The following is a 15,784-nucleotide window of genomic DNA, read 5'->3' as shown; positions in this document are numbered from 1 at the left end:
GAGCAAAATAGGTGATTAAAAGTTGGGTGTTGTAAACAGCGATGCTGTATGTGACTTATTTTTCCAAATTTAACAAGCAGTGGTGCGTGAATAATCCCAGCCGTCCACTTTATCACAGGTACTGGAAGTGGATGTTCTTCCTGTTAGGTGGGTTTCTTTTTTAAGTCTGATCAAATAATATCCACAGACTTTTGTACTTGGTGACTGTATCTAGCCGCCGGTGTTTCAATTCTTGTTAGTTGTACTCTTATGTGAGAAGTGTAAGTCTGAATAATTTATTTCCAGCAATGTTGACATAAAGTCGAAACAAGACCTGTATCGTTGTTCTTTGCACTTTGCATTTAGTACGAGTAAACAAGTTGCTGTCACATTTGAGCTATGCATGAGATGAGGGATGGAGGTGAGCACAGAATCATGTAGAATTGTTGTAATCAACGACGATATTCTGCTGAGGAGTTTCGAATGAGCCACGGTAACTGTTGAGAGAGCTAAACGTTTGTAAGATAACAGCGAAAAATCCAAGGAGCAACTCATACCTATTGAAAGATCAACAAGCGTTGATGTCTGACGTGTCCGTGAGTTGAAGCCTATGGATCGTAAATCTACCAGATCTCGTAGAAGTTACATTGGATGTTTCTGACAACTTCGCTATCAAGTACACCTAAATTAGAGTGAAATCAGTACTTTCGTCCTCACAACAAGATATGTCCAAAACCAAACAATATCTCAATAGGAAAGATAGCTATTTTTGCTGATTTAAACATATTCGGAGTTTATGCAGCCTTTTGTTAAGGCTGAGAGATGCGAAAGCTTAAGTTTGGCATTTCCAGAGTTCCATTTCTTGTTTTACTCTATCTTAATCTAATATCTGAAAAGCGCACAACATGAAAACTTTTATCCATTCGATTTTGCGGGTTTCATCACGAGATCCATAAATAAATTTGATCGCTGATCTCATGATCGCTCACCATTCCTCCACAGCCTTTACTTCCCTTTGTGATTCTGAATGGGGAATTTCTCCTCAACTTATTAAATGAACATCTTGATTGTGTCCGAACCTTATAGATAGGTAAAAATTTGTTTCCGACCGGCCAATTTGCGTGTTTTTTTTTGTTACAAGTTGCGTTATGTTTTTCATCAGACACAAGATACTCTGACAATTCTGTTGAATCCTCTCTCCTTTACACAGTAGTGTGTGCGGTGCCGAACGAGCCTAATCTGTTGAGAGCTGTGCGCCTACTGCGACACACTTCATCTGCTTGACACACCTTCTCCCTTCCCTAAGGCTTGTTCAAAAACACCTCAAAGAGCAGCACACTCATCTTGTTGGAATGAGTTGCTGCTGGCTATACATTGTTCAGCGGAGACGAAATGAATTATGACGAAAAATCGCGTAAGCGGTTACCGTACAATGCGGCACAGTTTCCAGTCCCTAGCAGGTGATGTTTGCCGTTAATCTGTCAAACGTGACACGTTGCTTGAGGATTTCGGACCGGATTATGTATGTGTAAATGAGGATTTGTGTGAATGGACGGGACAAGCCGTACTCCTTTTTTGTTTGTAACAGCGGCTACAAGTTGGTGTAATCATCCTATCATCGAACCATTTCTAAGTCTTAAGAACCATGCAATCCATGCTCCTGTAGTCATGAAATGTGGTATCCTTGAGAGGCCAACGGTACATACTGCTAAAACTTGAAGATATTCTTGGAACAGTTCCCCAAGGAGAAGGTGAAGGATCGAAAGATACCAATTTACGATTCCTACATTCCTGCCATCATTCAAAAGAAGAGAAAAAATGTAAGGAAAATTATTCAATTTCTGAAGCTAAATTACGAAAAAAAAACCATCTAGTCACGAAGAATTATTGTTGTTTGCAAACAATTTCAAGATTTCCAGATTCCAAGATTCTGTGTAAATCATAAAAGCCGAAAGCCACCGCTCGCTCCCCTTTAGGTTCTGATGGTGCGCCTGTGTTCCGAGCAAATCCCTTGTGAAAGATGGATAGACCACAAGAAAAAAAAAAGGTAAAGTCTCTGGCGTATCAAACCACTGCGCTGGCGCGTTCCGTAGCCCTGATCCTTGATCTTTGGGGTTTGCGAACCCGTATTTAGCCTATATAATGACTTACGGGGTCCACCCGAAGTGTCAAACCAGTGTTTTATCCTCCCAGATGACTCTAGCACCAATTTATCTACCCTGGAGGGAGAAGGACTTAGTTGGCACTAGGCTTGTTTCGAACTATCTACCGTGCAGCCATAGCGGACCTCTTACCGACTGCGCTATACTCATCCTGACCACAAAAATATGGTTGCAACTATGGTTCCAAGGATTATATCGGACGCGACATAATGCAAGAGTGGTTTGAATAGAAATGGACCTCAAACCTACCTTAGTGTCACTTGGTAGCATTTCTATGTAGTCTTCACCTTGCCGTCCTTCCACTTTAAAGCAACTCTCCAACTCTTTGTTCGCACTGTCATTGCAGACGAAGAGAATTACTTCGCCCTGATGAGATTTCACCAGTCAAACCTCTAAATTCTAAATGAAGAATTTTGTAGGAGTAAAAATACCTCCAACATATAATTGAAATGTAATCGAGCAATGGTGTTCAGATGAAAAATCGGCGATTCTAGTATAGATATGGTGTGAAAAGCATCTAATCGTGACACAACCGACCGATTTATAACCTAAATTCAATCTAATAAGCGCTGAGAAAAGATGAGATGACAAGGAGAAGCGGCTGCATACCTCGTGACGGGCGCTATTCTGAAGACGACTGGAATCGTAGAGACAAGTGTGACCTCGACTGAAATCACAAGAAAGAAGTCGACAAGCATTTGGATCCGGTTGATCAGCCAGAGTATGGTAGGATTTTGACGAATACTGTCGAAGCACCGAAGGGCACAGTTCTCCCTATAAATAATGGAAATACTTTTAAAGTGACAAAATACTGACGGACACTGGCTCCTATTTATCGCAACAAAGCCTACAGTCGGGTCGAAATTTGTTTTGTGGCGCTGTTGCGTGGACGATTGCGATTGGTGTCATGAGCTAGATCGTTTTACCACAAATGTAGATTCTGGATTGAACACTAACGCGCTTCCGCACCGCAAAGCAAAATATGGTGGTACACGGTATGGAGTAGAGGCCGTGTTTTTACCCTCCCAGACAAGTCTGCTCCCAATTCATAGATCCAGTTTTATCAAAAGCAGCGTGTTACAAATGTAGTAGACAAAACGATGTAGTGTGGAAACCAGATGGATAAGATAGGAGTTTGTGGATTGATTACGATTATGAACGTGGTACCCATTCAATTTCCTTTGATCGTCCTGAAAACGGCGAAAATGTCACCTTTCCGCGCCCGCCAGCACCCTCTTCAGTGGTTTTACTTGAATTAAGCTGCCGCAGAGACCTCATTGATCTCCGACCGCTCGCACGAGGAGGCGGCGCGCGCACAGTGAAGGCGTGTTCTCACGTAGCTCGTAGGGACCACAGCTGTATTCCACGCTGTTTTTTAGGACGATTAGGAGGAAATGAGCTCGTAATACTCGCTCATACTCGTAATCTACAACTCGGACTCCATATTTTCCAGAGATATCCGAAAATCGTCGATTTGGTGATATGTTACGTTTAATGGAACACCTCTGTGGTTTATGAGGTCAGCAGTGAATAAAGGTTGTGTTTTTCAAATGCTGATTTTTCGAGGACCTACGTAGTTATCAGTGCATCTTTGAATTGGAACTTCTGGAGGATGAGCTCTGTTTAAAAAATATCAAAAGAACGACATATCTTGACTAAAAATAACCTCACGGAGGAGTTTTTTGTGTTAGTCATGATAGTAAATCAATAATGGTATACGAACTCAACGGGATTCTACATGCTTGCAAAAAGTGAGTGTATCCTAATATATGTCCTTCTACTTCTATAATAAATAATAATACAAATTTCTTGTATAATACAAATTCAACAAATTGCTGCCGGTTTATGACACCACCAGTTGGATGAATAGGATCAATATAACGTGGAAGTGTCAGCCACGAACAATACAGAAATAGAAGAATTACGAATCGGTTAGTGTTTCAAAAAGTGGCTATTTCATTTCGCTCATATCCCGTTCCTATACTTTTGGTTATTCGAGATCCTTCTTACGTGGATTAGATCGACTTAAGGTCTTTCACTTTCGGATGAAAAACAATGGTCGTTGTTCGGAATGTCAGGCTCTCGTCTAAGAAATCTATTAAAAACTGGTTGTGAATGGCAATAATTCTGTCTGCGATTTTCTTCTGACAGCATGAGTCAACTAAGGAACTATTTGTCGTCGTTTCATCAACGCTCGAGCAATGAGGGAGGATGCCAGTAGGCGGGACCCGGTCGGTATTTAGGTCGGCGAGGCCTCTCAAGGAGTAATTTGAGAAGTAGGACACTATACAGTATAACACTAAGATATTGTGAACGGTAAATGTAAATGCAGTTCTCCAGGAATTAATTGGAACAAATTTAAGAATTAATAAAGAATTGGTATTTTATTTGATCGTTGAAATTGAGGTTTAGGTACCAAAAGTCCGTTTTTGGATGGATAAAGCCATAAAGAAGGCTGTTGGGGTTGAATGTCTAATCAATGGATGGAGGACCGGATCGAAATCACCTGCCACAGTTCGTTGAAGGTTCTCGCTATTGCTTTCTCCCAATCCCACAAAGTCTCGAAGAAGTAATCATACCCAAGGATCTCCATTGAAACTGTGCTGTCTGCGAATCTTCTCCTGCAAGTGCGACCACAAGTGATCAGTACGCTGAGTGTGAACATCTTGTGACAGCGATGGCGAAATCATCACTGTAGTTGACTGACTGGCTGCAGATGAGATTCACAAATTTGTAATCATTCCACATATCGGTTCGAATGGCTCCTTCAAGAAAGATATTCCTCCAAGTAATCACTTCTATGCAGCGCTTGTCGACGACTTCGACGAATGTCAGGTGCATGGATTTCACTGACGAGTTAATCTTTGCACAGCCAACGTTGCACTTGTGACTACCGATATTGGTTTCGTCAGTCTCCGTGCTGGTATTCGATCCTCTTAGTTGCGCAACATTGTCCGTCTAGAATTCAACAACCACATCTCGGAATCAATGATTCCATTCTACGATCATTCGTTCCTTCTTCTTCAGAGTTCGAGCCGTTCCTTTTATCGTTCCAAGATCGTGAGCTGACAAGTAATGCATAAAGGATGAAGTTTCTGGCGTTAATCAATCCGCTTGAGATGCGCCACCACGTTCGCTCCCATTCAGAATCGTTTGAGGTTTACGAACGTGTAAGTGGCCCATACAATGACTTGCGGGGTCTAACCGATGTGTCAAGTCAGTGTTTTTATCTACCGGACAACTCATCGACCCCGGAAGCATGAAAGGCTTAGTGAGCACTAGGGCGAATTCGAACCTCCGATCGATCGTGCAGACAGCGGAACCTCTTACCGACCGCGCTACACTCGTCCCAGCGAACAAGTAACTCTCCAAAAAATTTCTTTCGCTCACCATCGAAGGACACGGGAAATATGCCTTTTAAAGGCATCACCCCACGAATCTGAGGTTTTCCGATGGAGTATTCGTATACGGGATAGTAGATTATGGGAGGGGAGTGATTCCGTCCATTTCACCCTAATTGCCGTAAAAAAAACGGCCCGGAAGGTGCGGCGCCGCACAGGCCTGGAGCGCTCCAATCGAACTACTTGTAGAAAATAGCGCGCCGGAACGCTCGAAGCCGTATTTTCCGGGCCGTTTTTTACGGCAATTAGGAAGAAATGAACGGAAGCACCCCCACCCCTCTCCTTAATCTACGATCCCGTATACGAATACTCCACCGGAAATCCGTATCACTTCAGATTTGTGGGGTGATGCCCTTAAAAAACCGATTTCGTTGTTGGTCCCAAGTTTCCAGGTTTCCGGCACGCGCGAATGTTGCATTCAAGTTTCCACCTTCTATCACCGCCGCTAGACCACATCTGATTGAATCCCTTTCTGGGATTTGCGCAATCCGGGCACGAGCGATCTTTTCATCAATCCGCGTTCACCAAATCATCTATCGAACTAATCCTTCATCATCGCAGTCAACTGTGGTCGTGACGGCCAATCAACACGGAAGATTCGCGAGCGAAGGTAATACTATTTGAAAACTTTCGAATGCGAAATTTGTTCTGCGCATTTTATACATACACTTATTTTCGAAACTATTCAAAGTCGATTTCTGGGAATGTGCCGGGAACCATTTCCGAACAATTTCAAAAGTTTCGAAATTTGCGTGGGATTCGTGGCTCGATTTCAAACAATTTCAAAAATTGTTCGGATTTTTCTTGAACGAAAACTTCATTCAGATTCAAATTTCTGCGATTTGTCTGTGTTTCGAAGTGTTTAATCGGAATTCTTGCGGTTCCCTTTTTTGAAAAGGCTTGGATTAACCACGAAAAGCAGTTGTGGGTGATTTCAATTTTTTGAAGACCGTTCATCGACTTAATTTTTATGTAGATGCCATATTTATTTATTCTCACAATATGAAATGACTTCAAAAATACTATGAGAAGACTAGGAAGTAAAGAAAAAATTGAAAAAGTCGGATAGTTCTCCTCAACTACCTTTGTACTGCCTCATCTCTACTCGTACACATAAATGATTACTTAGGTCCCATTAGTGCCATGTTGATTCTACTGAACACTTACCTGGACTTTGATGTCGTCGACTATCACCATCCCCTGGTCAGGAGACTCTGCTCGAAGAGCAATTCGGAATGGTCTCTCGATCCTAGGGAGGTCCACGACCACCGGACCTGCAGATGCCGGTTGACAATCCAGCAATGAAGGTGCTGACTCATCCGCTAGGCATACCTGAGAAGAGTTCATAGCAGTGAAATTAAACTCCTCTGGATACGGTCATATACCTGCAATTTTGCAGTTCCAGTGAGCCAGAGATTAAACTGAATGCTGACTTCGTTGAGAACACATCGAATCACTTCGGATAGTAACATCGTGGATCCGCCGGTTTCCATTCGAGCAACCGCGAACTCTCCATCTGAATAGAAAACAAATGATGTGGATTAGCCTCTGGAAAACTGGCACAAAATTTAGATGCTCGTTCAATTTAGCATTAGGAATTGAATACTAACCATGATGTACTGGTCTACTCTATCAATATAGCTTTTTTCTCCAAATACAAAAAAAGCTCCCAAATGTTTAAAAAAAATTCGATAGCAGCGTGCTATCGAACATCCAATGGAAGAATATTTAAAATTTGAGGAATTGGATTCGGATCTTATGGTCATTTCTCCGAATACAAAGTGTAGCACAGGATCATATACGGCTAGCTGGAAGAAATAGTGTCCCTCTTCTCAGGACCCGTTGCACTAATTGTTTTTGGGGGAAGGAACGAACAGGTATACCCCTAAAGCGAACCGGTTCAGGACCTGCGGTGGGGCTGAAAGTTGGAGTCTCATGCCGGTCCCATTTCGTCTTTTTTTCTTACTCGGCTAATTCTGCTCTTTGAATTTAGTAAGGTCAGCAAAATATCGGAAAACCTAAGGAATAGAAGAAATCATGCGGCACATTCGGGACGATGAAGTCTTAGTCCAAGGTTATTCCAGAAATTTTTAGTCCACAATTAGGGGAATACAAATAGAACTGCGTTATTTTTAGAGTGAACTGATACACAGTACAATTCAAAACGTTACAGTATCCTTTTCGAGTGCACCAAAGTGAGAACGTAAAGATTTGTAAGAGATCCACCTAACCTGGCAAATTATTGAGTCCAGTGAGTGAGTAGAACTTTTCCTGATTTAATGGACCATGTCCAACCATCCATTGATTCTCAGCTATTTCCGTATCCTCATTTCCTGTCGTGGATTCGGTTGATCCCCATACGCAATCTGCTGCCCTCCTCGAGAAATCGCAAGATAGTTCCTAGATGGTAAATTGGAACAAGGAAATTGGGCAGGACTGGTCAACGATCGCTACCTTTGCGGAGTTCACGTTCCTGTTCAGCAATAGACTCAGCATTGGTGTGCTGAGGAAGTGTTCGCCGAGGTCAAATACACTGAGCGCGTCACTGCACAATGTGGCTCGGTAGGAGATGTCATCGATGATAACCAATGAGTCGAAATCCGGATTGAACGATTTCACTCGAAGAGTGATCTACAAGTTGTCTCTTACGGCTGTGATAGGCACAGTGGGGTCGAAGTGACCTCACTTGTGGTGCAATTACGTAAGTGGTAGCGCTCGACGTAGCGCGGTGGGACCTTTGCTCTGCTCCGCCCCGAGCACAGTTAGTGAGAGTCCCACCGCGACCGCAACCGTTTGCGTAATTGCAGAACAAGTCAGGATTTTTTCTTTACAAAAACTGCAGGAGCTAGAGAGACCGTACCACAAAGTTTTTCGCAGCATTGGCGAACGACACAGAGACAGGCGCAGGACTCATTTCTGATGGTAGAACATGACATTCAATCTCTTCGTCCATTAGAGTCATAGCGCAAGCCTCAAGCTCAACTTCTTTTGTTTTCCAGAATCTGTAACCGTACAACTATAACGTGCGTTAGATCTCGCTATTGATCTACGCTCACCTCAACGAGAGTGTGTTTTCTGTTTGACTCTGACAATTGATTGGATCAGAACGAAGATAGTCGAGAGGTCCCTGAAAATGACGACAGTAATAATAACAAATAAGACAAATAAATATAAATAACATTAATAGTAGGTGAACAATCACGGAAGGGTGCTTGAGGTGTAAAAAGAAGTAAAATATAGTTAGGAAGGGGGCGACACTCAACTCTGATCCAATCGAACTGCACATTCGAGCGCAAAAAAAAGTCCTCAGAGAGCAAATACCTTCTTTAGCTATTAAAACCAGATTGCGAAGAAACCGTCCCTAACGCCATTCTCGGTTTCGTTGAAAGTACTACATGATCTGTTCTACTTATTCACATCCAATAAGGCTGTTTGAAGAGTTTAATGAGGTCAAGTTATTGGTAGTTCCAGCTCCACCTTCCTTTTTTCGCTTAGTAGCTTTAGCCAACATGTCGCTGATCCTCTAAGACTAATGCTTAGGTTTTAGGGCCCCAACTCGCTCAGCTATGCACTTCCGGTGATGAAGTGGCGATTGATGAACCATCTTCTTCTCAAACCGGAAAAGTCATTTCTTAGTTAGGAACGGTCTTCGAGTTCTAAAGTAGTTTTCTGCGCTTGAATGTACAGTTCGGTCAGGGCAGTGTTGAGTACTCTCTCTCTCTCTCTCTCTCTCTCTCTCTCTCTCTCTCTCTCTCTCTCTCTCTCTCTCTCTCTCTCTCTCTTTCTCTTTCTCTCTCTCTCCCCCCCCCTTTCCCTTTTTCTCTTTTTCCCCCCCCCTCTCTCTCTCTCTCTCTCTCTCTCTCTCTCTCTCTCTCTCTCTCTCTCCCTAACTAAATTTCACCCTTAAAAAGTACATTTGAGATCCGACTTGTATAGACGGATCCTCGTTTGTTTTTCAGGATTGATGGAACGGATGTATTAATAGATTTTCCGGTGTTCTTTGCCCGATCGAAAAACTCTCACTACCGTCCTCTCTGCCCTCTTCAATGGAAGAAAATTGACGTGCACTCGGTTAGACTCATTAAGGCGCCGACTATATTCATTAATTTCTTACAAAGTGATAACTTTGAAATAACTTCTCAGCAAATATTCATTCCTAACTCCTACATGGGAAGAAATCATCTAAAATATGTGGATTTATATTAGAATTCTGTGAAACTTTCTTGTATCGTAATTTCCATAACGCCTGGGGAGGTAGACGCCTAGAGCGGGTGCACAAAAACATACTTAATTCCTCTAAACTCCTGGACGCAAATGGAATAGTTTGCAGATTTTAAGCTTTTCACCTGTCAGCAACAACCGTACGTGTCTGTATGTTTCTTTGTGTGCTCAAATAGATCTTGACTGCAGTAGAATAACTAACCTTTGTGTCCTGTTCAATGTACAGTACACTGTAGGTACCTTCAGGACCCACATAGTTCCCAGTGGTGTTAAATATCAACTCTTGTGGAAGCGATGATGATGATGCTTGCCATGGCTGAAAGGTTCACTTTGGGTCGAGCAGTCCAGCTGGACCAAAAGCCCACGCGCACCTTAGCCGCTTCGCCACCAGCTCTCCAACGACAAGCGTCGAAATCCTTACAGTCGAGATCAGCGGCAGATCGGATTGGTTTCCCTGTTGCTGAGGAGCGCAGTGGAATAGCAGTAAATCCATCGCCCATATCGACTATAAACACGTGATTCTTTTAGGAGCTCAATGAAAAAGTTAGAGGCGATTTTTTCAAAATGCTTTTTCCTTTAGATACTGTTCGAGACGTAATTTAAGGATTTAAGGACACCAAAAATTTAATCAAAATCCAAAACATACTCCATAGATGCAGGAGTCAGTGCCTTCATGAGCACATAAGGCTCATTTTTTCCGACGACGCAACTATTTACACTTTGTTCAAGTAGTGAAACGAAAAGTTTATTGCATCACTCAGGAACGAGTGTAAAGAGTTGTTTTGCCGGAAAATTTCAAAACTAATCCCCTTCACGCAGTTTCATTTCATCACTCCTTTGGGTGTAAAGAGTTGCTTCGTTGGACAAACTGAAACCTCTAAGCAAAAAATATACTCTTAAGGCAGAAAGATCTGCATGGAAACTATCGGACAACGTACTGGCTACTCTGCATAAAGATGCCGTGTACAGGATATTATCCAACATCACGAAAGAACCTTCCTGACTAGACATGTCGTAAGCACGAATACCAATTCTGAAATATCAGAAGATAATGAAGCAAAGCATAGATTTGAGCGAATTCGATGAATTAAAAAAAAAACATGTATAGGTATTACCTGAAAGGTGTTTCTCGCGCAGGAATATCAGCATGACATTCTGTGTTCATCTTTACAGTTCCTGAAAAAAAACCTGATTGTCAACAATTTCTTCAACATTGAAAAAATCACTCCACAATATGTATAGTCGATGCCGAATGTGTTAAACCGAGGGCGTGTCTGTGACTGTGGCTAGGCAGAGGGTAGAGAGAATGCGAGGCGGGCGAAGTGAAATCGTGCGCTAAGCGTAGCGGACGCGTCGCGTCCATTCGATTGAACAAATTTGGCGTCGACTATGCGCGCGAGAAGCGACAAGAAACGTTACGTAACATTAATGAAACAAACCACAATCGACATAGGGTTTTTCTGGCAACATTTTGTATCCTCCTCCAGGCTTATCCTCAAACAGCACAACTTCCACTTGTGCACTGTTATATGCCCAGTATCTGCAAGTAAAACAAGACTCTAACACGAACAGCTTCGCCAAACTCCATCATGAAGGAGAAACTTGATCGATTACGTGAATGTGAGGTTTCCAGTTGCATTTTGACAGCCGATTAACGAGGACAAATAAATCGCGTGCTGTTCCTCTCTTTTCTTGTCGCCAGTGAAAATCATTTTCTCTCCTGCAAAAATTTCAGATTTCGTTTTGAACCACAAAGAAAATTCCATTTTAACCTCCTGGTTGATGTTTTGATTATTTCCAAAAAACGAGACTCTCATTTGGAGTCAATGTAAGTCAGAAAGTTGTCAAATTATTACATATCATTTTAATTTTTTTTTAAAGTGACTAGCTACTATTATTAATTATACTCTTAGGTGTCTCTGACGTCAAAAGCAGCTTGAAGAATACCTGTTTTGATACAGAAAACAAAATTTCTTATGGGTCAAATGAAATTCAGGATTGCTGTTAGTCTCTTAGTTTTTTGTGCCTTAATTTTTATTGATTAATTCTGGACCTCTCACATTAACAATAAAATCACGTGATCCGATTGTAAAGATGTCTCTACTCTGTTTTTTGTTTTGTCTTTTTTTCCGAAAATCATCTAAAATCAAACCTGAGGGATAAGGAGATTTATGCTTTAAATAGTGCTTGATTTCTAAGCGAAGAAGGCTTTTATGCATGTATATGATAAAATTCCCTATTAATTATTAATTTCAATAATTGAACTATAATATGATGAAAACGAAAATACGACTTTGTTGTTCCAATAGACGAGTGATCGTGTTGCTACAATCCCTAGTTTTCAATATTTCTAACATTTTGTCGATTCCCAGCAATAAAATATAGTTACATTTGGTTCAATTCCCAAAATCCTGATATTGACGGCATCTGACACTCTTTGCTTTGTTCTTCTCCTACAAAAAACTCGACTGCTGAGATGAAATTACAGTTATAGCTTGACCCGGAATTTATGGTGTCCCGTTTTTTTTCTCTTGATTTGCAGAGATCACTTCTTGACCTAGTGGCCGAGATCAGGTCATTTCCAATCGATATTTAGACAATTCAAAAATAGCGGCCGCAAAAGCTTATCTGACTGTGCAAAAGCGAAATTCAGCTTTAATTTCCGGTCCTTTCGTTCCCTACATTAATGTAAGAACATAGAAAAACGTCTTAGTACCAAAAACAAGACCAAAAATTGCTATGTGTCGACTTTTTTGAGCAAATATTTATTTAATCTCAGAAGTATAAGTATAAAGTATTCTTATATCTCAGAAGTAAAATAAGTAAACCTCAGAAGTTATGGAGCATAAACTCCATAAATTGTTCGAATATTTGATCCCTTTCGTACTCTTAGTGTTGTAGTAGCTTTCTGATGGTTTTTTTTTACTTGATTTTAAATATAATAATATCAATATATATAAATGTCCCTTCAAAGCTGAGTTCTTCTTACAATTCTTGTATTAGTCAAAGCAATCGAACAAAAAGAAACCGCGCAGAATCCTACAGCGATCGGGGACGCACCTTGGTGGACTTTTGTGGGTCCAGGACCTACACGTAACGCTGGAAACTCGGTGAAGTCGACTTTTTCGAAGAGGTAGAAATCCAACGAGTCCAGTCCCCATTTGTCTTCGACGTTCTTCCATTTGCATTTTTTCGGTTCCGCAAAGTTACAGTCGAGATCGGACGCATGCCGGATTGTCTTATCATCGCTGTATGCTGAAAAATTTCAAACTAAAATTAGGTTGTGTCAACAAACTTATTAAGGTTAGCAAAGTTTAATGTTTGAAGAAGATAGCTCAGCCAGTTTATATCTGACTTTTTTATTAGGATAAATGTGCTGTATGTTTACGGTTTATGTTTATGTTTATGTCAGATTCTTTAGCTTAATTTGAACACAAGATCTATGGGAACAGATAATGCCGGAAAGTCCTAAGAAAAATTAGCTAGTTTTGTTAATTTTGAAATGTTTTCTGCAGTCATATCGGTTATTTTAGGTTTCTTAGAGAGGACAAGAAGAAGTTAAAAAAACAGGATTCCACTTCGAGCAAAGAAAAATGTTGAATTATTAATCCATTTATAGGACTTAGTCACTAACTTTCCGTTTACTTTGGAAAACTTATGAGAAAGCTGAAGAGGAATCGCAATTTAAAATATGTTCACATCCTACAGTACATCTTGAGAGCAGAGGAGAAATTGCGAAGAGGATTCAGTAACAATACAAATTAAAAATATTTTACAAATATTAAAATAAATGCAAATTAAACCAACATATGTTTTCAAAAACTTACAAAGAACCTTAGAGAGTTCATGTATCTAACAAAATTACTTTATGAAAAAAAGGACCATTAAGAACACAAAATTACAGAATTACTTAGAAGTTAGAAAGTGGATCTAGGGAGTTGCATTCTGTTGCAACGGATAATAGAAAAAAACCCTGGGGAAAAAAAAAACCCTGCTAAACCCTTGCGAGTTGTAATTTCGTGTAATAACGCATCTAAAACCAATGATGAATCAAATAATTACCTCGCATAGTTGAAAAAGTGAAAAAAACCTTTTACTGATATCCATAAAAAGGCGACAAGGACACCAATTAAGGTGAGCAACGCATTAAAGAAGTTAGATGTTTGTGTTCTCTCTGAACCTGTTATCCCCTCATAGTGACTTTTCGCGAACTGATAGTTTATTGCACTCGGCCTGATCCAGCACCGATCTTTCTCATTTCCCATCTTATGGATCGTCGGACAAGGGTTGTGACGAGTGCGAGACAATGCCTAGCATGCTTTCGGGAGCGGATATCAATTCTAGGCGTAGACGAGAAGCGGCTAATGGTTGTACATACCCGCCGAGATCGCAACGTTCCCTAATGTTACAGCCATATCGGATGGGATGTTAGGGAGCGATGGAACTGCTTGATTTCGCTGAAATTCCTGACAAGCAGAGCATACTTTGAATATTTATTGATTTCCTAATTTTTCTCTCTCTCTCTTCTAACCATCTATCTCTCCTTATCAATTATTATTCATATTCAATATTATTATCTTAATTATTATCTTCTTTATTAATTTCACCTCACAACGTTAACGTCACGAGGCTCAAAAGAGTTCCTTCGGTAAAAAGAAAATAAAGAAAACTTGTTTCCAAATACTATCATAACTTCTCGGACACCTACAGTTCTCTTTCAATCCACCCGGAACCCATTCGATGCCGAGATGTTCTCTCAACTTGTCTCTTTCCGCTTCATAGCCGGGCATACATGCTTCACCTGAAAATCTGATCCATTTCTTTGGGATTTGAAGAAATTTTGGATTTTTTTTATCCTTATGGATTAATGGATAACAATTATGATAATTATTATTACAACTATTGGATGACAGAAATCAAACCCAGATAAAAAAAAATTCAGTTGAAATTGAAAAAATTACTACCGAACTTAGGCGAGGCTTCAGAGCTTCCTTTCAGATACGCAAGAGCTTTGCAGCAATTTGGAGCATTTCACTTCAGAATACCGTGATTTGTAGGACATGATCCAGAAAAAGTGGAATTCGCACATCAACGCTTTCGATACTTAAGAGCGACAAAGTGATTCTAATCTTCTAGAGGTCTTTTTTTGAGCTGAGAGTGGAGAAAGCGTTAGTCTTAGGATCTGCGGCAGCCTTGTAAAAAGATTCATCGTCTAGATCTTGTACTAAAAAAACGTAGTTGACGATAACATATTTCCAGTCTTCAAAAAGAATAGTTTAGAAGAAAATGGAACTCTACAAAATAAAGCGAATTTCTTGGAAAAATAAATTCTACTTGACTTATTTCTATACAAAGAGTTTCAGCAGCCTCTCTTGCAACTGGAGGCATCTTAATTTCGACAGTTGATCGTTTAGTGATCGTTTAAATTTCTTGAGTTTTTTAAAGTTTCTTTTAAAAATTTTTGAAAGTTGAGTTCAAAATGAGTTATGTCTGCATAGTTCTGTTTTGTAAGAGATTTCTAGCTGTGGACGCATCAGTACCTATATGAAATCCTTCTGGTAGTCAACTTTTTCCGAATGGAAGACTTCAGAGTCTCTTAGAATAACTGAAAACTTTGAACTAGATAATCTGAGGAAATCCCGTACCGGTCTATGTTCAATGTAAAATTACGCGTTTAGAAACGAAGGTGTTCCCAGATTTTGGGAATTTTCTTGAGCCCCAAAATGTACATAGTTCTCTTGTTTAAGAATAACTAGATATGAATGTTCTAGAAAAAGTCAGTAGTGTAGAATTTTCTGGATCTATATGGACAAACGAGAAAACTCACCTATTCGTATAAGAATCAATAAAAGCAGCGATAGTATGAGGGACATCGGATAGTCTAATAATCAAAGGAAACAAACTAGCGATAGAGTGGTGGTGTGGATGTGTTTAGAGGAAAACCCGTTGCGGGAGAATGTGGACCCGCCTTCGAAGCAACAGCAGCAGCAGCAGCAAGAACAGGCAGCGTCGTCGGGAGAC

General features: G+C 40.6%; 1 protein-coding gene across 2 annotated transcripts; it reads right to left on the bottom strand.

The window, feature by feature from the left end:
• Nucleotides 1-170: 170 nt before the first annotated feature.
• On the bottom strand, nucleotides 171-15,636 carry RB195_000625 (uncharacterized protein; the record flags this gene model as incomplete). Of its 2 annotated transcripts, none has more annotated exons than XM_064197066.1 (21): nucleotides 171-246; nucleotides 314-488; nucleotides 537-564; nucleotides 626-661; nucleotides 2,391-2,507; nucleotides 2,573-2,689; nucleotides 2,751-2,915; nucleotides 6,710-6,874; nucleotides 6,928-7,058; nucleotides 7,774-7,942; nucleotides 7,997-8,173; nucleotides 8,403-8,544; nucleotides 8,599-8,669; nucleotides 9,966-10,079; nucleotides 10,135-10,268; nucleotides 10,702-10,796; nucleotides 10,879-10,939; nucleotides 11,203-11,303; nucleotides 11,378-11,483; nucleotides 12,824-13,018; nucleotides 14,472-14,553. In XM_064197066.1, the coding sequence occupies 21 exons, from the start codon at nucleotides 14,551-14,553 to the stop codon at nucleotides 171-173; spliced, it is 2,457 nt and encodes an 818-aa protein (XP_064052947.1). The 2 variants fall into 2 exon arrangements, with proteins under 2 accessions (XP_064052947.1, XP_064052946.1); XM_064197065.1 differs by lacking the exons at nucleotides 171-246; nucleotides 314-488 and adding exons at nucleotides 4,648-4,762; nucleotides 4,849-5,099; nucleotides 15,591-15,636 and having other exon boundaries at nucleotides 548-661; nucleotides 14,472-14,564.
• Between the last annotated feature and the right edge of the window lie 148 nt (nucleotides 15,637-15,784).

This window comes from Necator americanus, chromosome IV (genome assembly GCF_031761385.1).
Source record: "Necator americanus strain Aroian chromosome IV, whole genome shotgun sequence".
In the NCBI taxonomy this organism is placed as follows: Eukaryota; Metazoa; Nematoda; class Chromadorea; order Rhabditida; family Ancylostomatidae; genus Necator; species Necator americanus.
This window is presented reverse-complemented; position numbering and strand designations above follow the sequence as displayed.